At 31.3% G+C, this 25,288-nt stretch overlaps 3 protein-coding genes across 3 annotated transcripts in view; 1 reads left to right on the top strand and 2 right to left on the bottom strand.

The window, feature by feature from the left end:
- The window catches only part of LOC130893849 (homeobox protein Nkx-2.1-like), a 72,844-nt gene extending 65,674 nt beyond the window's left edge, over positions 1-7,170 (bottom strand). Inside the window, exons 1-3 of the mRNA XM_057800269.1 lie at positions 6,832-7,170; positions 4,042-4,288; positions 557-753 (exon numbers count right to left, since the gene is read on the bottom strand). Of these exons, the coding sequence (XP_057656252.1) occupies positions 557-753; positions 4,042-4,288; positions 6,832-6,841 (454 nt within the window). The 5' untranslated portion in view covers positions 6,842-7,170. The remainder of the gene's footprint in view (positions 1-556; positions 754-4,041; positions 4,289-6,831) is intronic.
- An 8,062-nt stretch (positions 7,171-15,232) lies between these two features.
- On the bottom strand, positions 15,233-23,153 carry LOC130893847 (E3 ubiquitin-protein ligase synoviolin). Its single transcript, XM_057800266.1, has 7 exons — positions 22,702-23,153; positions 22,555-22,647; positions 22,343-22,495; positions 20,050-20,378; positions 19,740-19,988; positions 19,237-19,687; positions 15,233-18,737 (listed from the first exon to the last, which is right to left on the bottom strand). Exons 1-7 carry the CDS (start codon positions 22,828-22,830, stop codon positions 18,381-18,383), a joined length of 1,761 nt encoding a protein of 586 aa, XP_057656249.1. The 5' UTR covers positions 22,831-23,153; the 3' UTR covers positions 15,233-18,380.
- Positions 23,154-23,187: 34 nt separating this feature from the next.
- LOC130893852 (transmembrane protein 179) lies at positions 23,188-25,282 on the top strand. Its single transcript, XM_057800272.1, has 4 exons — positions 23,188-23,360; positions 23,414-23,557; positions 23,774-23,935; positions 23,990-25,282. The coding sequence occupies exons 1-4, from the start codon at positions 23,251-23,253 to the stop codon at positions 24,276-24,278; spliced, it is 705 nt and encodes a 234-aa protein (XP_057656255.1). The 5' UTR covers positions 23,188-23,250; the 3' UTR covers positions 24,279-25,282.
- Positions 25,283-25,288: the final 6 nt, after the last annotated feature.

Here is a 25,288-nt window from a genome sequence, read left to right as displayed (position 1 = left end):
CCCATTTGGGGCATATTGAGTTCGTGAATCAACAAAATGCCCATATTTGGGGTAATAAGCAACCCTAGAAGTTTCATAAGCTGTGTTTACATTTAGACAAAACAAGTGGAATGTACTGATAATATTGATCGTTATCACGCTATTATGCCAAACAATTTGAAGATCTAAAAAAAGGTCCGTGGTCTCGACGAAATTTGATTCCAGTAAGATGGAACTAGTTGTCATACATCTCGTGTAACCACGGCTTTATTGCGGAAGCAGATCATTTCACGCTTCGGACCTGATTAGCCCTCTAGATCAGGTAACATCACAACTCTTGACTTTTTTCTTTGGAGTTAGGTGAAGTCCAAAGTTTGCATAGATAACCCGGCTATGATTGGTGGCCAATATAGCTCGAGTCATTGGCCACATACTACTCACACGTGTCGATGAAAATTTTAACTTTAGAATGGATCTTGTTAATCATAATCGCAGAGAACATTTGAATAAATAATTGTAATTGTATGATAATGAATATTATTAATTTTTTTACTTAGAAAAATAAGAAAAGACTTACTTGCGAATCTGGGATCGGCCGCCGACGTTTGGTACCAGCCTGACGAATAATGAGGAGTGAGACCTAAATTTTCAGAAACTGGACAGTATTGGCCTCCGCCGAATTGGCCCATAACGGGGTAACTACCGTTCATATTGCAACCGTTACTCGGACCGCTAATTCCCGGCGAATTTATACTACTTCCACTAGATGTTGATCTGGAACAATATGAGAAATGTTTAAATAAAATCTCCTAAAGTTTCTACAAGACATAATTTGGTACCTATAGAGGTGATTTGACGGAACAAAAAAAGTCTATTGGTACTCGTTGGTACGCTATTGCTACAGTTAACATGCGAAGTAAAAATCAACTGCTACTCGTAAATCGAAATACTTCGATATCCCAATAAATAAGAGGTCAGTCATCTATCTTTCATTACCTTCAAATCCACAACCAGATATTTATTATTATATTCAGAAACCTCCAGCAATTCTATACGAATCAGTTCTGAAGTTAGTATTATAGTTTGAAGGAGCAAAAATAAAATAGAAAATGCTATAGTTCATATTGAGATTCTATGCAGACTGGCATCGGCAGTTCAAACGGTTTTGTTAAAGGTAGTTTATTGATCGAATCTATTGGTACCAGTGACCAAGCCCGTGTTGGCCTAGGGGGTCTTCGTCTTAGAGATATAACGGCGCCTTCTTGTCATCGAAGAGAAATTACGATTTTTGTGTATTAATTCATTATTTTCAACTCTTAAAACAAATTTCCTTCAACGAAATAATTTGATTCAAGACGTTTAAACTGGATGCGATTAATTTAAATCGTTAGCGTTAGCTTTACCATATCTTCTTTGAACTAACTGCATCCTTACAGAAGATTTCCTTAAATGAGTTCAATCCTGCAATTAGTAGCAACGCTAAAGGACTATCTTACTAAATTCCTAGACTTTGAAACAATAGTTATTGCAATGACTTTTCTGCAGATATTCACTACACTGTTACCAGACAATCTCCGAACGAAAAACCTTGACTTCGCTCAAGCCTGAAGACTAATAGAGTCAGCAATGGTGATACTGAAGGAACTTCAAGACAGGTTCAATGAAATATTAGAGGCAGCAAAGATTTTCGTTGTTAAATTTAATGAGAAGGTTGAGGCGTCCTCAAAATTCGTGGATGTAAAAGATTTATTTATTGAACCTAATTTCAAAATCAAGCGAACAATGAAAGGAAAGAAAATAGACGGAGAAAGAGTTTTTTTTAGGATAAATGTATGTAAATGGATTGTAGACACAATAAAACAAATAGTGGAAAACCGTTTTGCCAAGTATAAACTGTTATATTTGAACTTGGCTGTCTTCGACCCTAGAAGGCAAATTTGCCAGAATGTCTGACCCAGTAGTATAAGCAGAAAGTCAATTCATGAAGATCTGATAGTTCTGAAAACATTTATGGAATTGAAAATATGGATGATGATTTATGTCTACTTGAAGATAAAGGAACTGTAGATAAAGATAATGAAGACATCTCAGTTTGAGATTTTACGATTGTCTTATTAAAATGTTTTTCTGATTATTTTATCGCAGTACCAACAGTTTTCATTTTATGTTCATCAAGTTGAGTTATGAATTAATTAAAAATGTTGTTTTACATGTAAAATGTTCAGAATAAGTTGTCGGAAATGTTTTATTTACCGTTGAAATTCTTGAAAAATTGTAGGCTCTGATTTAGAAGTACAGAAACTAATTTTACAACATTTAATTCCCGACAAGTTTTTTTTCTAATTATTTTAACGCAGTTTTAATTTTATGTTCATCAAGTTGAGTTATGAACTAATTGAAAATGTTGTTTCACATGTAAAATGTTCAGAATAAGTTGTCGGAAATGTTTTATTTACCGTTGAAATTCTTGAAAAATTGTAGGCTTAGATTTAGAAGTACAGAAACCAATTTTACAACATTTAATTCCCGACAAGTTTTTTTCTAATTATTTTAACGCAGTTTTCATTTTATGTTCATCAAGTTGAGTTATGAACTAATTGAAAATGTTGTTTCACATGTAAAATGTTCAGAATAAGTTGTCGGAAATGTTTTATTTACCGTTGAAATTCTTGAAAAATTGTAGGCTTAGATTTAGAAGTACAGAAACCAATTTTACAACATTTAATTCCCGACAAGTTTTTTTCTAATTATTTTAACGCAGTTTTCATTTTATGTTCATCAAGTTGAGTTATGAATTAATTAAAAATGTTGTTTCACATGTAAAATGTTCAGAATAAGTTGTCGGAAATGTTTTATTTACCGTTGAAATTCTTGAAAAATTGTAGGCTCTGATTTAGAAGTACAGAAACTAATTTTACAACATTTAATTATCGACAAGTTTTTTTCTAATTATTTTAACGCAGTTTTCATTTTATGTTCATCAAGTTGAGTTATGAATTAATTAAAAATGTTGTTTTACATGTAAAATGTTCAGAATAAGTTGTCGGAAATGTTTTATTTACCGTTGAAATTCTTGAAAAATTGTAGGCTCTGATTTAGAAGTACAGAAACTAATTTTACAACATTTAATTCCCGACAAGTTTTTTTCTAATTATTTTAACGCAGTTTTAATTTTATGTTCATCAAGTTGAGTTATGAACTAATTGAAAATGTTGTTTTACATGTAAAATGTTTAGAATAAGTTGTCGGATAAATAAATGGTAATATATCATCTTCTATACTTTACATCCCCCTTTTTTTCTATGGTAAAAGTGAAATCCAAACAAGATATTCACCATGCATCGAAAGCTTTACGTTTTGAGCTCTAAAATTTTTGTTTTAGAACATCATGTTATGAAGGTTCTTCAAGTTCTTTCTTCTCTCTCTTTTCGAGTTCGACTGCACGGGTCTGTCAGTGATTACCATGAGAATATAAATACTTACCGTATAATAGTAATACAAGGTGTTTCAAAAGATAGTTCACATTTAAAAAAAAAACAAAACAATTTTAAGAAAAGTAAGAAGTTATATATCAACATACATTGCTTGAGGATTTATTTTTTATAAATATCATCGTCCAAATGTAAACCGTGCACTCACGACAGTCATTTAATCAAGCTCTTAAATTGCTTATGACGGCTCGGCAGGTATTTTACGTGATGGCTGCTAATTCTTCACTATAATTTTGTAGCATGTCGCTTATTTTAAAATTATAACTAGCAATTTAATGCCTCTGCATATTTAGTATAATGTGTATGTAAAACTATCCAGAGCGATGAGATTTCATTATTAAATTTACACTTTTGATGCACGCGCTTCAAAAATTTGGTGGATGCACTAGAGACCGCCAAAATTTGTAATATCTGATGTAGGTACAAGGCGGGATATCTAGTTAAATCTTGGATAATTATATAGAAAAAATACTATTGTAAACATCCATAAATGAGTATCCTGTCAGTTAAATGAAGTAATAATGTTGAACCAAGATACGGAATTGTCGTAAAGAAATTACTGTTTCCTTACCTATAAGGTGAAGGAGGATTGGTAGCCAATTCCAATTTTCTATATGATTCTTCGATGGGACTCAATATATCCGTAACGCTGAAAGGAGTCGAATGATGGAGCTGCTGTAAGTGACTGAGAACTTGAGGACCTTGAAGATGCTTAGGACTTAAGCTCATAGCCAATTCGACGCCATTGAGCTCGGGTAAAATGCCGTGAAGGTCACTTCTATCGCCGGGAACTACGGGGCCTTCCCCGTAGCTACCACCTGTAACAAAATAGTTGGTGGTATATACATATACATAGTATGAAATATAGTTGTTGATAGTTTCCGTCAAAATAATAAATGGGCTACCGTGTAAATTCCTCCCCTGATTCCTTTCTTCCAAACAAGCTAATCAAATATCAGAGAGTTTCATGTAAATATTTTCAGTTGACTGCGTTGTTGCCAGGTTTACATTGTACAGGTGGCAAATTGAGTTATTTAAATATGTCAATTGCTTTCCTTTCATCATTGGTGACTAGTAAATCGATTGTTTTTCTCAGCTTAGATTACTATTGATTTTGTTATAAATATATCTGACTATACCAAAATGAGAGTTGTTAAAATGAAAAATCTGTGCCCTATATCTAGAAGCAAGCGCGGATCCAAAAGGGGGGGTCATAGGTGTCAAAAATTGCGTAAAATTCGGTCAAAAACAACGTAATTAATTTATATTTCGTGGGTAGAGGATTAAAATGCCATGTCTTTGGGGTAGGACTCCTCCTAATACTAATGACCACCCCATTATCAAGATCCTGAATCCGCCCTTGTCCAGAAGTAAAATCAATGAATTTGCAGCTCGAATTGAACAAGAATAAAATTCAATTTTACTGTTATTATGTACCATGTGAAAAAAACCCGAAAGAAGGCGATTTTTATTCTGAAATTAACAATTTACAGTATGAAAATAATATACTCCTCCAGCACCCTCTCTGAATAAAAAAGGGGATCGTGTTGTACCTTATTAGAAAGGGATTTTAATCCTCTGTTCAACAATATAAAATTTTTCAAATTTGGTCTAATCATAACTGAGAAAATTAATTCTACAGTTGTAAAATTTTGATAATGTTTCTGTCACAAAACTTTCCATAGAATAAAGATAATAATTTATATTAAAATAATATTTTGGGAATTAAATTAAATGTTCAAAATGACTACCATTCACTTCTTGACAATAACCGATGCGATTTTGGAATTCTCGAACAACATTTTGTATGACCTTGGGGGTTATTTGGTTAATTTCTTCCATTATCCTGTCTGTTGTTTGGTCTATTAAAATATACTCTAGATTTTAAATAACCCCAAAAAAATTAATCGAGAGGAGTTAAATGCACCAATCCACCTACTGGGGAAAACTTCGTTTAAATAATTTCTAACTGCACGTGCAAAGTGGAGCTCCATCTTGTTGATAATAAATAGATCGATCTTTGTCATTTGGATGATTAACATTAGGAAAAAGTCTTTGTAATGTGGGCACTAGGAAATTTATCAAAAAATATCTAACCATCAACTGTGCTTTCAAAAAAATAAAGGCCATTAATTTTATTGTTAATGATACCAAACCACCTGGGATACCAGACAATATTGATATTTTGAAACTTAGGATAACGGAAGAAATTAACAAAATAACCCCCAAGGTCATACAAAATGTTGTACAAGGATTCCAAAATCGCCTCAGTTATTGTCAAGAAGTGAATATTAGTCATTGCACCGAATTTAAAAAACTTTATATTGGTCAACAGAGGACTGAAATCTCTTTCCAACAAGGTGCCACAGGACCCCTTTTTTATATGAAATTTTATATATATTTTCATACTCTAAATTGTCGATTTAAGAATAAAAATCTACTTGTTTCAGGTTTTTTTCATTAAAAAAGGTTGTCCACTTATATTTCTTCGTCAAAATTTCATTTCGTCGACCTGCTCACGAATTTGTGGTGTAAGCTCAGGGAAAACAACACGCCTGTCATTTCTTTTAAGATCGGCACATTTAAATGAAAATCTGAAAGGTTTTGACCGTTAACACAGCTGCATTTTAGGTAAGTTTTGCATTAGAAACTAAGTTTTATTACTCTCTCGTCCATAAATAGACTATGATGAAAATAAACTTTTATAAATTCGGTGCACCAGCCCCGATTTTACTTATAACTTTGTTTTTTTCAGTGTAATATTTGATTTGTGAAATAAACTTAGAACTACAGATCTAAATGTTGATTTTATACAACTTTTTATTGTATTTACTACATAATAGTATTTTATTTACGTATGTATAATGAAGGTTATTTCTCACGAGGTGAAGTTTACTGCCATTATTGTATAATTTTCTCGAATTTTCTATCAATAAATTTGATAAAGCAACTTCAGTAGCTTCTCTTATTTCTGGTGATGTTGAAGGAACGTCACTTTCATTTCTACATCCATTTTTAGTTGGATTTTTAACATAAAATATTAAATCAGTGAAAAATCTAAACATACCATAATTTGAGTCAATTTTATTTTGTTTCAGTTTATAAATTGTTCCAAAAGACATGGTAAGTTAAGAAACAAATCTACGACAAACACATGGAGATCCCGAGGTCGAATCTGGTCCAAGGAAATTGTATTTTTTTTATCCGTACAGAACTTACACTTAAAATAGTTAATTCTCCAAAATTTAAGTTACGTTACGAATAAGTGTCTAAACAAGCAGGACTGGACTGTAAAAAATTAAAATTTGAATCTAGATTTCCGAAGTTTGAGTTTATTAACAATCAAAGTCGATTTACTCACCTGCCGACATGGACTCCAGGACCACCGAGTAAACAAGGCGGCTCCACCAACCAAAAAAAAAAATCGGTCAGTTCATGTAAAAACTAGCATTTAATCACACACTTAGTGTACGGTACGTAAAACTCACAACCGATCCGCACTTCTCGAAAAACCACAAGCACCCGACGCGTTTTTCAAAAGAAACCCCTCTCTCAACGCTCTAACCAAATCCAATAAACAAACTGTCTAACTATATAAATAAATCACTGATCGGGCTATAGCACTCTTGATGTAAGACTCTTTAACTCGAAGTGTGCTTAACTCTCCTAAGCGTACTCTTAGAGTGTCCTCCAAGAGAGTACATGGCTCTTGTGCGGCGACCGGGTGCACGAAGCCACTCGAACCGCCGACGAGGCGTGTTCACCGTCCCTCTCGCCAATCAATACGTTAACAGGAGGAGCTTTGCCTCACGCGAATATAATCCTTCAGCATATTCGTTATAGAATCCTGACCGATATCACGTACAGATACTTAATCTCGGCAAGGCCCATCGACCTATTGTAGAGACTCTCAAAATACAAGTGGGATGTTCTCAGCTCTGATATTGTATTTATATAGTTTTATTGGGCATATTGATTTGAGGTTATATAAAATACTTTTTTGAGTATTCATGAATTGATTTTTTTTAATGTTTCGTTTGACGAGGTTTTTCAAATTGCATCTATTCGTTATGACGAATGTGTCGTCTAACTGTAACTTTGTACTGATATTGTTTTGATTTTTATTGGGGAATCTTTTGCGCACAAAATGGAGAGATTTGATGAGTTAATAGCATCGCAAGCTGTGGGGGCTAGTGAATACGAACGGGTACTTTGACCTTTCATATTTTATCACGTAGGTATCACCTAGAGTACTTATAAAATCATGAAATTCGTATGACCCCCAATATGAGTATTGCAAAATATAAATCTATTCAACTCTATCTTGGCGGGATAGCTATCATCTTGAAATTATAGTAAAATGTATTTTAGAAGACGCCATCTGAAAGTTGTTCGTTCTGTATTCGTTAACATATCGAAAGTTGCGTTTTGAGTGTTCCATGTAGTGATAGTTGACAGTTCCGTACTACAAAACACTTTCGGAACGCTCTGGAGTGACTCTAGCCACTTCAATGTTGACAGTTGACAGTTTCACTTCGATGATTTTATAAAAGTCTCTATTATTAATTTTTTTTCCTTGGTGTAATTAAAAAAGTTTTGGATTTTATGCGTCTTCTAAAAAATGTTGTGTACGCGCGGCTGAAATACTACTTTATGGACTCGTTATGAAACTACCGACAAGTCTCAACACAAATAGACAGTTTTTTAAGTTACAACTCGCGCAGATCCTATTGACCGCGTTACTTTTGTATTTTTTATTAGAAATAACGTTTTTAAAAACAATTCAATTTGTTAAGTGAAACTTCAACGGTTGAAATCAAGCAAAAAAATGAAAATAATACAACACTACAATATTCCATAGTACAAAGACAATAAACATATTTGGATTATACTGCACTCTCGTTGGAATGAAGCAACAACATTAAAGTTTTAGTCTGGATGGCAAACTGGGATTTTTGGCTTAACCTGGAAGTGAAGTACGGCGAATGTTTTTTGACGGTTTTTTAGTTCGTGAGGATGTCTACATGTCACATGCAGTGACAGTTGACAGACCCGTACTGCAAAACACTTTCGGGACGCTCTGGAGTAGACAAATTTAACTTCCTTAAATTGACAGTTGACAGTTTCACTTCGATGATTTTGCATAACCTTACATTTTTAATTTTCTGAATAGAAAGAGTGTAAATAAATACGAAAAACGTTACAGCACGCATATTTCGTGATAGTAAGTTAAATATTTGTGCTTTGGTAAATTTTCACATGAGAGATCGGAACTATGCGCTATGGTGCCCGATGCGTAGAGCAAAAATATCAAGCTTTCTGTCCCAGTAGTGTCATATACCTACTATTAACTAGATATTCACTTTATTTGACTTTGATCCTTCTTGTTGCTTGTCCTTTCGATTAATCATTTCACAATAAACGATTATTAAAAACTACTCATTCCAGTTGACGAACAACAGATCGATTCCATTCAAAGCAAGACATACCTACCCCGTAATTTAGTATCATTATGTACCTACCCGATATATATTGAACATTCAATAGAAAATGGGATAACAAAAGTTGAAACTGACCCTGTTATTAGTAAAAGTGGTTTGTTGTGATTCTCATTCATAAAAGGAAGAAAATACGTATGTTAGAAAAAGAATGAATACAAAAGACTCGTTTACTATATTTACTATTCATTTTATCTTCTTAGGTACGTACCTGCGAATAAGTTAATATGTTGTACTTCCTGTTCCTCCGTGTTTTGTGTAAAAACACTTGTTAATTCGCTTCTTTTACATGGTGGAAAGAAGGGTACCGTCGTCAAATAAGTACGCATGCGATACTTTACTTTCTTCATTTTGCTTCGTTGTTTGTGAGTTAGTAAATCTAGAATCTCTCGAAATCATTTTCAAACTTACTTCCTAATACTCTGTGTTAATTAAAAAAGCTCACTCCAATCACAATAATCTATTAAAATCTAACAATATAACATCCAATTAAAATTTTCTTACGAACTCGTCCATTGATATAGACCGCGAAGCCGGTCCTCTTCTATTAGGTATCTAAGAAGGTCTTTTTGTTTGTTTAGAGCAAATTAGAGACTTTCAGAAACTGAGGATTCTAGAAATTGATGATAGTGTATTAATCGAGTCTCTTATTAACCGTAAAAGGGAGAGATTTGGCTTAATTGGGCCAAAATAAATTGAAAATGGAGAATGAAATTTTTTCATATCTCGCTTCGTTTTCGAGATATCGATACTTAAAGTTATAATCAAACGTTAGTTTAAAATTCGCTTTATTGGACAGATGGCGTTCAATACTTCGTTTCAAATGAATATTTTTTCACTTCAAATTCAAAATGAATCTTGTAATTCAATAAAAAAAAGATTTTTTATTTGATGTTCATATTATTTACCCTGATACTCCAAATTTATATTGAAAAAAACAGATTTTTATAACAAAATGAGTAATTTTTGATGAATATAACTCAATATACGATAAATACATGAATACTTTGATGTTTTTCATAAAAAATTGTCGGTTGTTTTTCATTATACAAATATTTAATGATAGTTTGAAGATTTAATTAGTGATTTAATGTAAAAATATCATCTTTCGAGCAAAAAGTACGTTCTGAATGCTTCCAAAAGTTATTAATTTTCGTTTGTTTTATTATTGAAAAGCCAGACTGTAGTATTCCTGGAAAAGTTCTCTAGCAATTTTTAACGACAAAATCAACCGAATAAGAAAAATGACTGTGAAAAATCGTTCCAAATCTACCCGCTCCCAATTTATCTGCCCCCAATCTCCCCTCTCCAAACTTGACCGTTCCGTTTAATCATAAAATAAAACTAAAATAATCCTATTGCGAAGAAAAATTTTTTTCAGACAATTTTGGCTGTAAAAAATTCACGATTTTTGAACTTTTTACACTCAAAGTGCACCACGAGAAGGTTAGGTTAGGTTAAGTTAGGTTAGGTTAGGTTAGGTTAGGTTAGGTTAGGTTAGGTTAGGTTAGGTTAGATTAGGTTAGGTTAGGTTAGGTTAGGTTAGGTTAGGTTAGGTTAGGTTAGGTTAGGTTAGGTTAGGTTGATATATACAAATATTAAATAAAAATAAATTTTTCCAACTTCAAGTATCGATATCTCGAAAACGAAGCGAGATATCGAAAAATTTTATTCCTCATTTTCGACTTATTTTGGGTCGATTTACAAAATGGCATCAATTCCAGGCTCTACCGAAATCGTACCCGTAGAAGTAGGTAAACAGTTTGATCGTATAGTGTATAGATCGGAACATCGGGGTGAATAAATTAGATGTTAAGTGTTAGTGAATAGTTTTGCGTGTAAGTATTGAGAAAAATTAGAGAGAATGAAGAGTACACCAAAAAAGACTCATGTTCCGTTGACATTGTTTGAGTTGCAACTTTTCTTAATAACAAAGACCAAAGTAAACATCCATTCTTAAATTAAAATGATCATATATAACCAATAATTTAATTTTGGATATTACATTGTCAACTTTGTAACCTTATAATTATATAAAGCAAGAAAAAAGAAGAAGGAAGTGAGATAGTGTACTCTCAGTGTATCAAAAAAAAACAGACATACCAGAAGAACATAATTTAAAAAATTGTAAATCGTTAAAAAAAGCTATAAAAGGGCGGAAAAAATAAATTCTGAAATATAAGTAATTATTGGAAAATCCAAACGGAGAGTTACCGAAAGTGAATAAAGAAGAATCCGAAATTGTGTATAGTGATTGAAATATCTTAATCGGCCGATTAAACGATATATAAATAGTAAAGAAAAAATTATGAAGTGTGTATAAACACAGTACGAGTTATCGAAATCAAACGAAAAGTAAAAATTTTGAAACAATACAGATATTATAACTACTTTCATTAAATTTCTACTATTCACATCTGGATGGGCTACAACTCGAGAGGGGGATATTCCAGGTAAACGAAAAGGTAATTGGAGTATATAATACAACTCGTGACGGATTCATTAAAAGTACTTACCTGGAATTTAGTACCTAATCCACTTCATAAAGTTGAAATATCGAAAAACTGAAACCTAGTATTTCCTTTAGGTTAGATTAGGTTAGATTACCTAACCTAAATTCACAAATTCATAAATAATACTCATCTTTTAAAAACTATCCGAGAAGAATATTTTTTATTGGATAAATACTTAACTAATAATTTAATTACATTCGGATCTGAAATGAATTTAAATTGTTTAAAAAATCAGCTAAACTTTACATATTATATATTTGTTTTTCATTTCATAATTGAAATCCCGAGCCGCATAATCATCCGTTACGAGTTGTATAATCTTCATGACAACCACGATCACAATTTGGGACACAAATTTTTCCTAATAAATTTTTTCGATACCTCTACTTAAAAAAGAAAAGAAAAATTGGGCCTATTTGTCGTGTATGAATTTGAAACTTCAGTTAATTATCTATGAAAATACGACAATCACCCTGTACAACCAGTATAACCTACATAAAATTCAAGTCTACTTTTTTGTTTCGGATTTTTTAATATGTTTTTGCAATATTTTTTAAAAAGTGTTATTTAGGATTGTTTTTTCAACTGTACATAATTGCCATTTTTTTTAAAGAAAAGAAAAACGAAGACAGGTTCTTACAACATCCAAAATTCCATACAACATATTCGAAATTCATTCAAACAAAATAATTTTTTTAACCGCGAATACACCCATACAAATATAACCGCAAATATATAAATCTTCAATCCAAATCATACTTCAACCATCAAAAATTAAATGTAGCAAATAATTTCTCCCTATCCTCGAACATTCCAACTATCCGAACCAAAAATTCATCATCTATGTACTAAATAAACATCAAGATTCATGTGGAGCACTTGAATGTAACACTGAAAGGTACTCGAATACTATAATAACCCATCGAGTTTTCGACCCAGTGAGTAAGAATGGTTTTAAAAACGCCCCATTGTTGATATATCCGTAACAAAACTAATCGTATGGGACAACCCAAGTGTAAATAGATCGTAATAGAGGTTTGAGATTTTTCGACGAGATTCAGTTGAGAATCTCGTTGTGAAATGAATGAATATTAGTTTAATCCTAAACACTTTTGAATTGATCTAAGGTTAGAGCACCTACGTTTTTTTATTATACGTATTTAATCGCAACGCGGCTTTCTATAGATTCTATTATGAAGAATAACTTGGCAGTATCTTGATATAATCAGACACGATTTAAAATATTTTCGTAATTTTATCTGTCAACATAAAACTGCAATATTGAAATTATTGTTTATATTGTGAGCCATTTATAACCGAAAGAAAAAATTAGTTCATGTAATTATAATAAAAATATGTTATTGTATTTGCTTAACTCTTATTAATTCTTAGAAATTGTAATTATTTTATACAAATATTCTAGTTTTATAAGAATTACATATGCAACTACCATTACACATGTATGTGTGGTTGTATATCTTACACGAGTGATTTGCATCAAAATCAAATATTAATATCATAGAAAAAACGGAATTAAATGTAATTATGTTTCTTACGAATAAAATATTCTTTAAGATTGACATCATTAGATTGATGTCCAATATTGCTAATCGTTATTCGAAAATAGTTATATTTCCACAAGTATTAAAGATATTTTTGATAATAATTTTTATTGATTTATTTTCAAAAATCCCGCTAAAACTGTAATTGACAACTCTTTGTGCCTAGAGTTGCATAACGCTACACATTATTTAATACTCACAAAAATTTCTTTATTATGAACATGGGTACCAGCTATATTGTTTACTATAAAATAATGTATAGAACAGAAATTAATGTAGATTAGAAGAAAACATATCAAATCAATGGACCTACTGAGAAATTAAGCTCTTGGCAACGCAGCATCTTTATAGTTGGCTTGTGTCGTAATTTTAACAACCGTGTTGCATCGAAATTTTACTGTATCAACAACGATATATATAAATATTATTTTTTTATATAAAAATTTGGTATTTCCAAATTTGCGAAAATAATATCATTACAAAAATACTTATTTCTATATATGTTTTAATACTGTTGACATGCCTAATACAGACTTATTATTAATAATCAAATAAATCGATATCATCAAATATGGAAACTGAAAAGTTAAAAGCTGTATGCGATAAATATAAGTTCAAAAACCTTCCAAATGGCACTGGTGTATACAAAGGGTATGAATGTAGCAATTGTACATGAATTGAAGTATGCCAAGTTAAAAATATAACCTACAAAAATTATTCTGTAGGAACGTAGAGCTCGAGTGATTTTTTTTCTCTCTGATGATATTTTGTGTTTCCTTTCGAATTTATCCTGATGCTAATGTAGCGCCAGCCTTAATTAACGCATTTCTACGGGCACTTTCATGTACCTTCTTCTCATTGAGAAATTCGAGGATACAACTATAAGTACATATAAAGATGTTTAATAATATATCTTTTTTACTCAATATTATAACAATAATTTGCTCTAACGATTTCAAATGTTACTTAGTTTTAAAAAGTTGGCGATCCTGCAAATTCTTGATTGGCCAGATCAAAGCTAGTTGTAGTATTGCAATTTTGACATATCATCGAATGGAAATTGTAAATAGCGACAAGTTTATTATTTCTTATGTCTCATATTGTATTAGAGAAATATAAAAACAGTAAGCATATTGAAAGTGAATTTTATTTTTCCAAATTCCAGCGGTGTTTTGTCTTCCAGAAATAACATGTCATAATATTATTATAATAAACAAAATTAAATAAAGTATTATTTAATAAGGTTTTTTAGCTTAGTACTGTACCACTCAAAATATTTATATTTCTTAATGTAGATACGTTTTATTCCAATTTAATTTCAAACGAAACAATTATAAAAACCTGTTTTTGTTCAGGATCCTGATATATAACGAAAAGTGGCTTCTTATCACCTAAACCAGCAATTGTAATAAGAACGTGGTTCTAAGAAATATCTTTCTTTTTAAAACATTTATCACTAAAGTACTAGCTTTTTCAGAACAGTTTTTACCATCTTGCTGGATTAATGTGCCAAAGGATATCAGCATTTGGTAATATCAAGTGGGGCACTTCGGGCGCATCAAAAAATGTATGTGCTTCACGGCCTTGTCTGTGTCTATTCTACTACGAACCATCTTGCTGTTATTGATAGAATGTGTAGTAAAAATACTGTTTCCAGAGGAATATTCTTACAGATAAAACTAAGAGAAACAAGAAAGAATGAAAACAGAGAAATATCAGACCAAAAATCAATAATAGAAAATAATAGTTCAATTCAATGAAGAAGAATAGTAGAAAAAAGGGAAAGAGCCGTTAAGTACAAAGGCTTTCTGATAGGCCTATTGTGTCTCATTTGACATTAACAAAGGCTGATGTCCTTTGAGAAACTTTGGCATGAACATCTTTTGATGTCGTTCGGGACGTTCAGCAAGACGTTAGTCTTGCCCTTGTGTTTGAACCGCGCTCATGTGAGTGCTGAGCATTCACAGATGACATGGTCTGCAGTTTCATGCACTAACGGCACTGTAGATTATCTATGATGCCCATGGTTTGGGGATGGCGTCTGGTAAAACTCTGGTCAGTAGTCTGATTCGCGCATATTAAGGAAAATCTTTAGAAGAATTGAGATAGGAGACAGTGGGAAATGGGTGAAAACAGGGCCTTTTTCATTTATCGCTAGAAAAGGGAATAAGGTAACAAAACATTTCACATATTATCTCCACATTTAATGATATAAAATTTAAATAAATAACAATTAGAATGTCAGAAATTTATTTGTAATCCTACTGTTTACATTTACAAATTATAAACTCTGATTTTTCACTTATGTCTTGAATAAGAATTCAAAAAAATTGATTAGAGTTAATGAACGACAAATAATCTAGAGGAAAGTACTTACAAAGTATTTACAACTGAATCATACTCACACAAATGTGAAGAAAACTTGCAAAATTAATTAGCACAATTCAAAAACAATAAGCATCGTTTATTGTGAATATTGTTAACAATAACAACAAATAATTAGTTGGAAACAAATTTTGGACACTATTTATTTGTTAAAAAATTCCTAATTAAAATAAATTTAAATAATCACACACAAACAGACAACGACAATCACGGAATGTTCTCTATTTATACAAGGTGATCCAGAAGTATGTACATTTATTTATAGAACTGATAGTATGTTATGATGATCTAAAATAAAGATACTTCTTTTCGGAAACTGGATAATATTGTGAAAAAATCATATTTCACAATAAATTTTCATAATTAATATGATAGTGATGATAATTTACTTCTTTTTTTAGTAAACCACCCTTTATTCATAAGAAATGGGGTGGTTAGTGATGTGAAATTAATTATCCTCGTAATTACTTCCAATATATGTAACATTTGGCAGACATTTGAAAAAAAATTTAAACTTGGAAAGTTGGTACTTCTCTCATTTAATAATAATATGTACACAATTTATATTTTAACTTACAGGGTATACCATTATAATTTGACATCAGAAACTAGTGGTTATCTTTTTATGAAAATTGGTATAGAAAGTTTTTTCAATAAGCTCATTTTTTTTAATATTTACCGTATTTTTTACTACCATTTATACCAGAACGAATAGATTTTCAATGGAATTCACTATTTTTTAATGCATATTAAGAATATGTGGTAAATTTCAATATTTTCTTAATTATTTGAAACATTGTCTATAGGGTTACTGTATTCAGTTATTTACAATTTTTTTGAAAGTTTTTTTATAGATGCTTTACCAAAAAATCAATTTTTCGGAAAACACAAAAATTTAAACAATCAGAATCTTTCCAGACGTGTGATTTTTCACCCAAACGATAATGAAACGGTTTTTCATATACAAGTTTCTGTGAGTTGGTTTTTCTTACTTAGTCACTCATATTTCTAAATTACTGTCCATAATTCTGGATTACCTTGTGTAATATTCAATCAAGGGGTAACACCACTGTAAAAATTTCAAAAAATCTTTTTTTTCGCTCCGAAATGCATACCCGCCTCAGATATCCCTCGCAGACTATTTCTACTAGTAAATAGTACACACCGATACCTACAGGTGGCACTAGGCGAATTAGAACACATTGAGGTAGCGTGCTATAGGTGAGGTACAGGCTACAATTGCTGCGTGGTGATCCGCAAATGTCTGACATTGTTAACATTCCAATAAAACAATTGTTGTTATTGAAGTTCTGAATCAGAATCGGATTATGCTGATGATCCGATTCTTCAATTTCGTCTTAATTTTTTGTATCGTAAATTTCTCTGTGTTCCCTTAACGCCTCTAGTAACTTTTCTTCTTCTATCAGGAAAGACTTGCTAGTCACTCACACGTGTGTCTGAACTACAGCAAGACACGTCTGAGAGCTTACACGTATCGTCCGTCGTCAATGTATTCAATCTTGTAAATTACAAAACTACGTGCGGTGATGCGCCACCTCACGCGTGATATATATTTCCTTTACTTGGTGTAGCGTCAATTTGACCGTTGCATCACGCTTGGTCGCGTCCCGTTTTCAAACTTTAAACGCGTTTATCTTGAAATCACTACCACCACCATTAATGCAGTCAATTTTGATCCGATTGATTCAAAACTTTGACAGAATCTTAATAACATTATTTTCTAGGAACTACGTAGGATTTTATTAATAAATTGAAAACCTTTTGTTTTACGACCGATTTTTTTCTAACTACCGTAATTTTGTTAAAATTTGATATTTTTTGAAACCCCTACGTACTTCTCTTGCTTTTAGTTCAAACATTAAGAAAAAACTTGATTTCTATGCTTCAGATCAACAGCTACGACGAAAAGTTGATGGTAGCAGAGGACTCTTTGAAAATTCCTCTTATGCAGTATTGAACGCCATTTTGTTTTTGAATGCTCTGTGAAAATTAGTTCAATTACTTCAAAACACATATTATAAAGTCATTCAATCAGATTTTGCACCTGATATTATGTTTTTTAGAACAAAAAATACAAAAACCAGGCTCTACAGTGTTGTTACCCCTTAAAAAGATAATCAACTTGTTGGTACAAAATTTATTCGATCGCAGATGATATTGGATAAATACTCCACGTGATAACTGAAAATACTTTAATATATAAATTGAATACAATTAAAAATTCTTTCAACATAAAAGTCTTAAATTTCCAGCTTACCTACATTCAGAAATTTCAACCTAAAGATTCATATCTACAATATTATCAGATACAGTAATATTTTTCCCGAAAATTTTTACACTATTTCAAATAATTTGACAAAAACAAAAAAGTTAAAATAGGAAAAATCAAATACAATTGTTTGATAAAATTTTGGTTAATCGAATTAAAAGTTACTTTGGTTTAATTAATTTTCTACCGTTATACCAAAACTCACAATTACGCTTCCTGGTCTACATATGAACCAGCAACTTATAGAGAACTCAAAGGGCCAGACAATGTAATGTGGTGGTTACAAATCTCAATTTAGTCACTTTAGTTAACGATTTTGACGACAAAATATATTACATTCAGAAAAACCAAGAATAAATCAGACGAAACATTGTAATCAAATCCAAAATTGAATGAAGGGGAATGAACTTTGGTGTTTCAACCTGTATAAAAAATATGGACTGAATCACTGCACAGTTAAAAATGATTCCTTTCACCAGAACTAGACAATCTAAGGTGTACAAAAAATATCTAAAACATAAGACAAGATAAATATACAGTCGAATAAGTATAGCAAACCATATTGCGGGTTATAAAAAAAAATAATGTGGAACACTCTAATCACAAAATATTTCAACAAAAACAAACTTAAATCCATTATATATCTACGGTAGAAAATATTTCTATTCTCTTCCCACGGGTTGTTCAAACTTTTGCAGTCTTCTTCTTCTTATCACCTCTTCTTGAGTAAGTTGACTAGCGTCTACTTGTTCTTCTTCTTTCAGCGGTTCACTAGATCCCTTCGAAGTAGTCGGTTTATCAAATTGTGTTTCTTCTGGGGTTGTTGTTACTTGAGAGTTCGTTGTTGGTGCCACTTTTGCAACTTTCGGAGTTTCGGTTTGGGTTTGAGGTATGTTCCATGATGGGTTATTAGTTTGAAATACATTAGTGGTAGAACTTGCGTTTTGAGGAACATGCGTAGATAGTAAGACTGTAGTACTGTACTGTTGCATCATTACCACTGCAGCATCTAACAACATCTGCAATTATGGTTAAAAATTTTAAATTATTTGCATTTATAGAACCGCAGTTTATAGAATAGATAAATGAGAATTAATTTCATGTTTTTAGGTTATGTTCACACGGTGTACTGAATTAAAAATTACAGCAAGAAGAGCTCAGGTAGAAGTGAGGTTTGGAGGCTTTAATGCTTAATCGTTAAACTTGCAATATTTTTTATAAATAAACGTTTATTTTGAATTGATAGTATTCTGATACTGATTCATATTAAAACTCCGTTTAAAGAAAAAACAAACTGAAACTACGATATAAACAAAGCAGTGTTAGGGTATGCATTGATGTTAATAACATAACCTCGAATTTATCAAACTTTTCCCTATTTATCAAGCACTTAAAGGTTATTTATTTCTCATAGGAATAGCCATCAAAATTATACAATATGTTCAAATAAAAAATAACCTTTGATAATATTTTATATCTTTTGATAGCCAATTTATCAAAATGTATATATTTTTTTACCTGTATATTTCTGAGACACTGTATCCTAGCCTCGACATTCTCCCTTTCATTACCTTCCATTCTCTGCAATTCTTCTGTAGACAATGATGACAAATTTTGTGGAGGCATAGGCGGCGGAGGGAAAAACGGTACGAAAGGAAATGGTGGAAACGCAAATGGTGGTAAATTAACCTGCGGTGGAGCCTGAGGAGCTGCAGGTTGCTCATTTCCTCCTTCTGCGGCAGGTCTTTGTTGTTGTTGTTGTTGTTGTGGTGGTGGTGGTGGGAGATTGTCCGGATTTGGTATTTGAAACATTTGGAATGGATTTTGTCCAGCAAAGAAAGGATTAATGAATGGATTTTGAATATTTGGTTGAGGTGGTCGAGGAGCCGCTGCAGGACGTGTATTGTTGTTGGTTGGATTACGAAGAATATTGAGACGGCAAGTGGGACAGGTTTGTTGGCGTTGAAACCTTAAAAAAAGTTAAAAATAGATTTGTAATTCACCGAACATTCAATACTCACCATGATCGAAGACATGCTGTGTGGAAAATATGATTGCATGGTAATTTTTTTGATGCTGTAACCATTTCCTCTCTGCAAATAATACAAACATTATCGGCGGCTTGTAATTCTTCAGGAGTAGCATCTGGATAAAGTGTATTCATGTTATGGATGGCCCTTCTCGACAAAATTACATCACTAAATGCTTTCTTGAAATTACGTATTGTGTAATACATTGGTCTGAAGGCAAACAACGGCAACGTGTAGATCCTACAAATATAAAAAAAATTATACAAATGAAATTTTCAATAATTAGAATATTATTTCTTACCTAACCATGATAGCTACAAAAGCAAAATATAAAATGACTTTGATCAATCCCATAACTAGCTCAGTATACAACAAAAATACCGCTTTATTATCCCATGGTGTTTCACTATTTAAATCAATTGAATGCAATCCGTATTTAATAGCTATGTTTATTACTACAGTGAGAAGAATAGCATACTCAAAACCGAATACTAATTGGACGGACGCACCCTTAGATACTGTTGATAGGTATGCATGTTGTATGAAATGTAAATCTAAAGAACCCAAAAGAAGAAGCAGAGACAAGACTCTGATATGGAAAAGCCAACTTATCACAGGACTTCTCTCCATCTAAAAAACAGTAACGTGAAATATTCTGTCTAGCCTATTAAACAAGAATTTAAAAAAAAATAATAAATAATCTTATAAATTCATTTTATTAGTTTTATTTGTTTGTATAGCTTATCGAGGTGAACATACAGATGAATCTAAATTATTTTAAAAACACTATACATTATTGGAACATTTTTAAATTGAAAAATATCAATGTAAAATTTCCAACCGACTTAATTACAATCTATTAATGTTAAGTTTCAATAGAATGTTGCAATAAATTATAATAAACTTGATCCCTACTTCTGTTTACCAGAGTACAGAAGGAATGTGTGCCTGAGGATTTGTCTTCAAGCGTATTCATAGTGGTATTGTGGCCAAATTAATCACCAAAGTGTACCGATATAAAATTATAACAATAATAAAAATTATGTATATTAATTAGTCAAGAATTTAGTTGTTTCTTTAAAAAAATATTAAATTCATCGATTTCAAAAATTGATTATTGTTAACCTTAATATATTTATTAATTATAATTTTTATACAAATTCCAGGTGCAGCTAAAAAATGTTGGAATCATCCTAAAGTATTACCTAAACATTCCTGCATTGCCTAATTCCTTTCATATTTATATACTTTTTCTCAAATTTGCAATTTCCATTTTTGCGGACTCTATAGCATGTATTCGACGCTTATTCAAAAAATTTGCTATAAAGATCAACTATTTGCATGCTACAATTCGTACAATGTGTAGCAAGTTTAAATCAGAAAAAATACTGTTGGGAACATCCATGTCTAGTTAGCATTTATGTCAAATGATAGTTTAGTTTGCAACGTGTTCTTTTCATCCTAGGATTTATATTAGGTATCAAGGTTTTAATCCATTGACAGTTATCATTGATATCAGACCACCTTGTTTGCCAAATACTTATGGTTCGTTCCCTCTCTGCCATTTTTACATCTTGTTCTTTCTCCACACATAGAACTCTTTCCTGCGCCTGCTAGTCAATAGGTACTATGCTTGCCAGTACTTGGACAGTTTCACTTTATCCAGTCATAAACTCATTGCACACATGAATTGCTACTACTCTTTATATTTAATGGTACATATTTAAGTATAGTAAGTTCGAAATATATATTTTATAACACTTCAAACCTTGAAGGCCCATAGTAAAATTTTTTAAGACTACAAAATTTACAAAATATATATTCCCACTCTTCTTAAATCTGATTTTACCTCTCCTAACCATTTCTGTTTATAGTCATTCTGCACACATGCCTAAAATATCTGACTCTTTGGGCTCCAGCTAATATTATATTATATATTTCTTCCAACTTTCTTCTTTTCCATGATTCGTTGTTCATTTTCACATCCCCCCTGTATTTTTCAGAGTACTTTCCCATTCCATACTTCACTTAGATTTTTATTACTACACTGAGATATGATTATTATAATATGTTTGGCACCTTATTTGATTTTTATTTTCACAAAAATCTCCACAATTTCGAAAACATTCCATTTTAAATCAATAAATTATCATTTCAAAATACTCATTTTGGGAACTTTCCTCTCTTTTAATAACAATTAATATTTACGCCAATGAAATAACAGAAAAATACTCCAAGAGTGAAAAATCTAGTGGAACAGTAAAATATATTATAATATCAAAATTCCACTGAAATTAATATTAGTAGATTATAATTGAATTGGTTAATAAATTTACATTAATATTCTTATGTTTCACAAGATATATTTGAATAAAATTCAAATATCAAATCAATTTTCTTGTTTATCAAATATTTTTGAAAACTAGTACATCATTTATTTCTTATCAAAACATTTTAACATGTAGTTACTGCAACCAGTTTAATGCCCCTTATAAAGAATAAACAATTCATTTTTCACCTAATAAGTGTATTTAGTTGTCTGAATTTATTTGTAAACTTTTTTACATAAGTGTATAAAAATTATGAATACTTACATAGTCTACTCGGTCTTCTGCTAACCAATGGAATGATTTCAAAAATAGTAATAAAGTAAACAAAGCCACAAACTTTGGATTGAAATCATCTCTGAAGACAGTGAATGCTAGACATGTTTCTGTTACTGCATACCAAGATCTCTCCATTAGATGCTAAAAACAATAGTAAATAAACGATTTGAACTTTTAACTATTAACAATAACAAAATTACCTCAAACTCTGTCGTTCGCAGTTGACCAAAGAATATTTTTCTCATAATCTTTCCACTGATCCATACACATATAAACGCTTGAATGTATATTACCTGTAACAATAATAAATGAGAAAAGCAATAAAATAATGTATAAAAATTACTTACTGCCATACTCGGATTTGATTTTGTGATATATACAACAGATGGATAAAACTGTTTCTTCTGATAATATGCATTTGCGATTACTATTAATGTTAGGGATAAACTTAATAATGATATACTTAAAGATCTCATATTTTACATTTAATTACTGCAACAGTGGAAATTTTATAAAAAATCTTCCAAATATTTTGATTCACTGACGATTACTTCTTCCAAACTCAGATAATGTACACCAATCACTAATAACAACGTCAGCCTTTATCTACCGGACATATTCGTTTGTTTTCGAACATCTTCTTTTTCGTATTTTTTATAAACAGTGATAGTGACTACAATTATAATAACAGAATAAAACTAAATTTAATGAAAATATATTTATTTGACTCTTAATTAAATAATCTTTTATGGTACTAAATTATTGTGGTAACCCAACAGCTGATTGTAGGAGTTATCAGAGGCCAATTAATGAGCGGAAAAAACGTGACATCTGTCAGTTTTTCGTCATAGGTTGTCAAAAAAGTAAATAAATAAATGTAATATTTCCTTCAGACTATGGCTTTAACAAATATTTTGCTTCTCAGCCAAATTGCTGGCTATGTCATAGCTTTTATTTTATCAGTATGCATTGTTGTTCCGATGAGTTGGCATCAAGATGATTTTAAGTAAGTTGATATCATGATAACAAAGCTTTTTAACAATAGATGGTTTTTATTAGGGGACATTGTTTACTTTTCTCGACCGGAGAATGGCAAGAAGCGGATGGACAACTTTCTGTGCATTGGGCTTCACAATGCTACTGTAACTATACTATCTTTGTTGGTATTTTACTACTGCTAGTATCAGGTATTCAGATTTACAGGTAAGATTTTTTACTACAGTAAAATAACTTTTACAGTTTTGGATTTATACAGATGTTTTGATTACTTCTCCTCGAGTTTTATATATTAATCTATGCTGTATTTATTCTGAAATTTCTTTGAAATGATGAAAATGTTACTTTAGTACATTAATTATTTCTTATTTATTTTATGTGCATATTTTTTCTGAAGCTGTACATTAATGAATGAATATTTAGGTTATCCGTATTTCTCTACAAAGGAACAGACAGTAGCTTTTTATCAGCTTTTATTGATGTTCTTTCTGGAATAATGCTTGCTGGTATGACCATTATTGCTGCTCTTATGATAACTTTTGGTTTCATGGCTTGGTGTCAAATAATGACAGAAAGATTCCCATCGTGAGTATTTTTCAACATATTTGAAATCATTTCCTAAATTTGCAACATTTCTAGTTGTGAACTAGCAGCAGGACAAGATATTGACCATGCTGATAAGATCAATACAGCTAATTTCTATATTCAAATGGGCACGGCACAGTTTGGTATATGGGGTTCTTTTGCCACATGGGTAGGATTATCAGTTTGTGCTTTATTAAAGCTTTGCAGATACCATCAATTAGAAAACATACGAGTGTCTATGTACCGCGAAAGACAACGTCTTATCAATGAGAATGCGGATTCACCTGGTAGTAGTCTAGGAAGGGAATCAATTAATACCCAGACAACTGCTACTGCTGAGTGATTAGTTGATAATGTTTTTAGGTATCCATATTTATTCATATGTGCTATTATCCATTTATCTTTATTCTTGCATAGAAGTATCATACAATTTATTAGTGAAAGTTGATATAAATATTATTATATAAATATTACTTTAAATATATATTTTATTTTTAGTGATGATATGTTATTGATACGATTTTTTTTTCAAAAAGTATCAATAAATTTGTGAACAATATCATGATCTTTTTGTTATGTATGTTTATTAAACTTTTTCGATATGTCCTGATTATTTTGTAGTTTTTTTTGAACAGATCGTTAGTATCAAGATGATATTGGGTGTCTATTGAAGGCATTACAACTAAGAGACTAAATTGTTTAGATTGTTATGGATTAAATCATTATTTCCGCTTAAGATACTTAGTTTGGATTAATGTGTGTTTTTTTAAGTGTAAATATTCATTTAAAAAAATGTAATTCAATTTCCGATGACATTTTTACAGTAAATCCTGCATTTTTGAAATAACTGTGAAAAATAATATGGTGCATCACAAGATTCCACAGAAAATATTCAGTCAATAGTGCCAGGGTAAGTAAGCATAGGGATTCTCGGAAGCTTAGAAAAAAAAAAAAAAAGATGAGGCTCAATCTCGTAGAAATGCCACAGTAGACCCAATACTGCTGACAAAATCATGTTTTGAAGAAAATTCGCTTCCGAAGTATGCTGACGTGCTTGCTTACTGGAAAAACTGTTCCCCGAATATGGAACCACTCAACTCAATTGCCAAAAGGACCTTTGCGTACCTGGCTCCTCAGTACCTTCAGAAAGAGTTTTTTCGCAGTCCGGCGAAACTGTATGCGAGCGTAGGAAATATGCAAATTTTTATAAAATCAAATTTGTGTTAGAATAATAATTTTTTTAGTAATCAATTTTAGTTGCTTTGTAAAGTTTTCTTTGATCCAAAAAAATTATTTTAAATTGTATTTCTTTTATTATGTTTCTCAGAATAAATATTATTATTCAAGTTTATA

The sequence above is a fragment of the Diorhabda carinulata genome, chromosome 5 (assembly GCF_026250575.1).
Source record: "Diorhabda carinulata isolate Delta chromosome 5, icDioCari1.1, whole genome shotgun sequence".
Lineage (NCBI taxonomy): Eukaryota > Metazoa > Arthropoda > Insecta > Coleoptera > Chrysomelidae > Diorhabda > Diorhabda carinulata.
This window is presented reverse-complemented; position numbering and strand designations above follow the sequence as displayed.

Coding starts and splice junctions, on each gene's coding strand:
- LOC130893847 (XM_057800266.1), bottom strand. CDS start 22,830: ATGAGATCTTTAAGTATATCATTATTAAGTTTATCCCTAACATTAATA. Junction 19,989..20,049: donor TTTGTAGCTATCATGGTTAG/GTAAGAAATAAT, acceptor TTATATTTGTAG/GATCTACACGTTGCCGTTGT. Junction 18,738..19,236: donor AGTGTCTCAGAAATATACAG/GTAAAAAAATAT, acceptor CCATAATTGCAG/ATGTTGTTAGATGCTGCAGT.
- LOC130893852 (XM_057800272.1), top strand. CDS start 23,251: ATGGCTTTAACAAATATTTTGCTTCTCAGCCAAATTGCTGGCTATGTC. Junction 23,361..23,413: donor TGGCATCAAGATGATTTTAA/GTAAGTTGATAT, acceptor GGTTTTTATTAG/GGGACATTGTTTACTTTTCT. Junction 23,936..23,989: donor ATGACAGAAAGATTCCCATC/GTGAGTATTTTT, acceptor CAACATTTCTAG/TTGTGAACTAGCAGCAGGAC.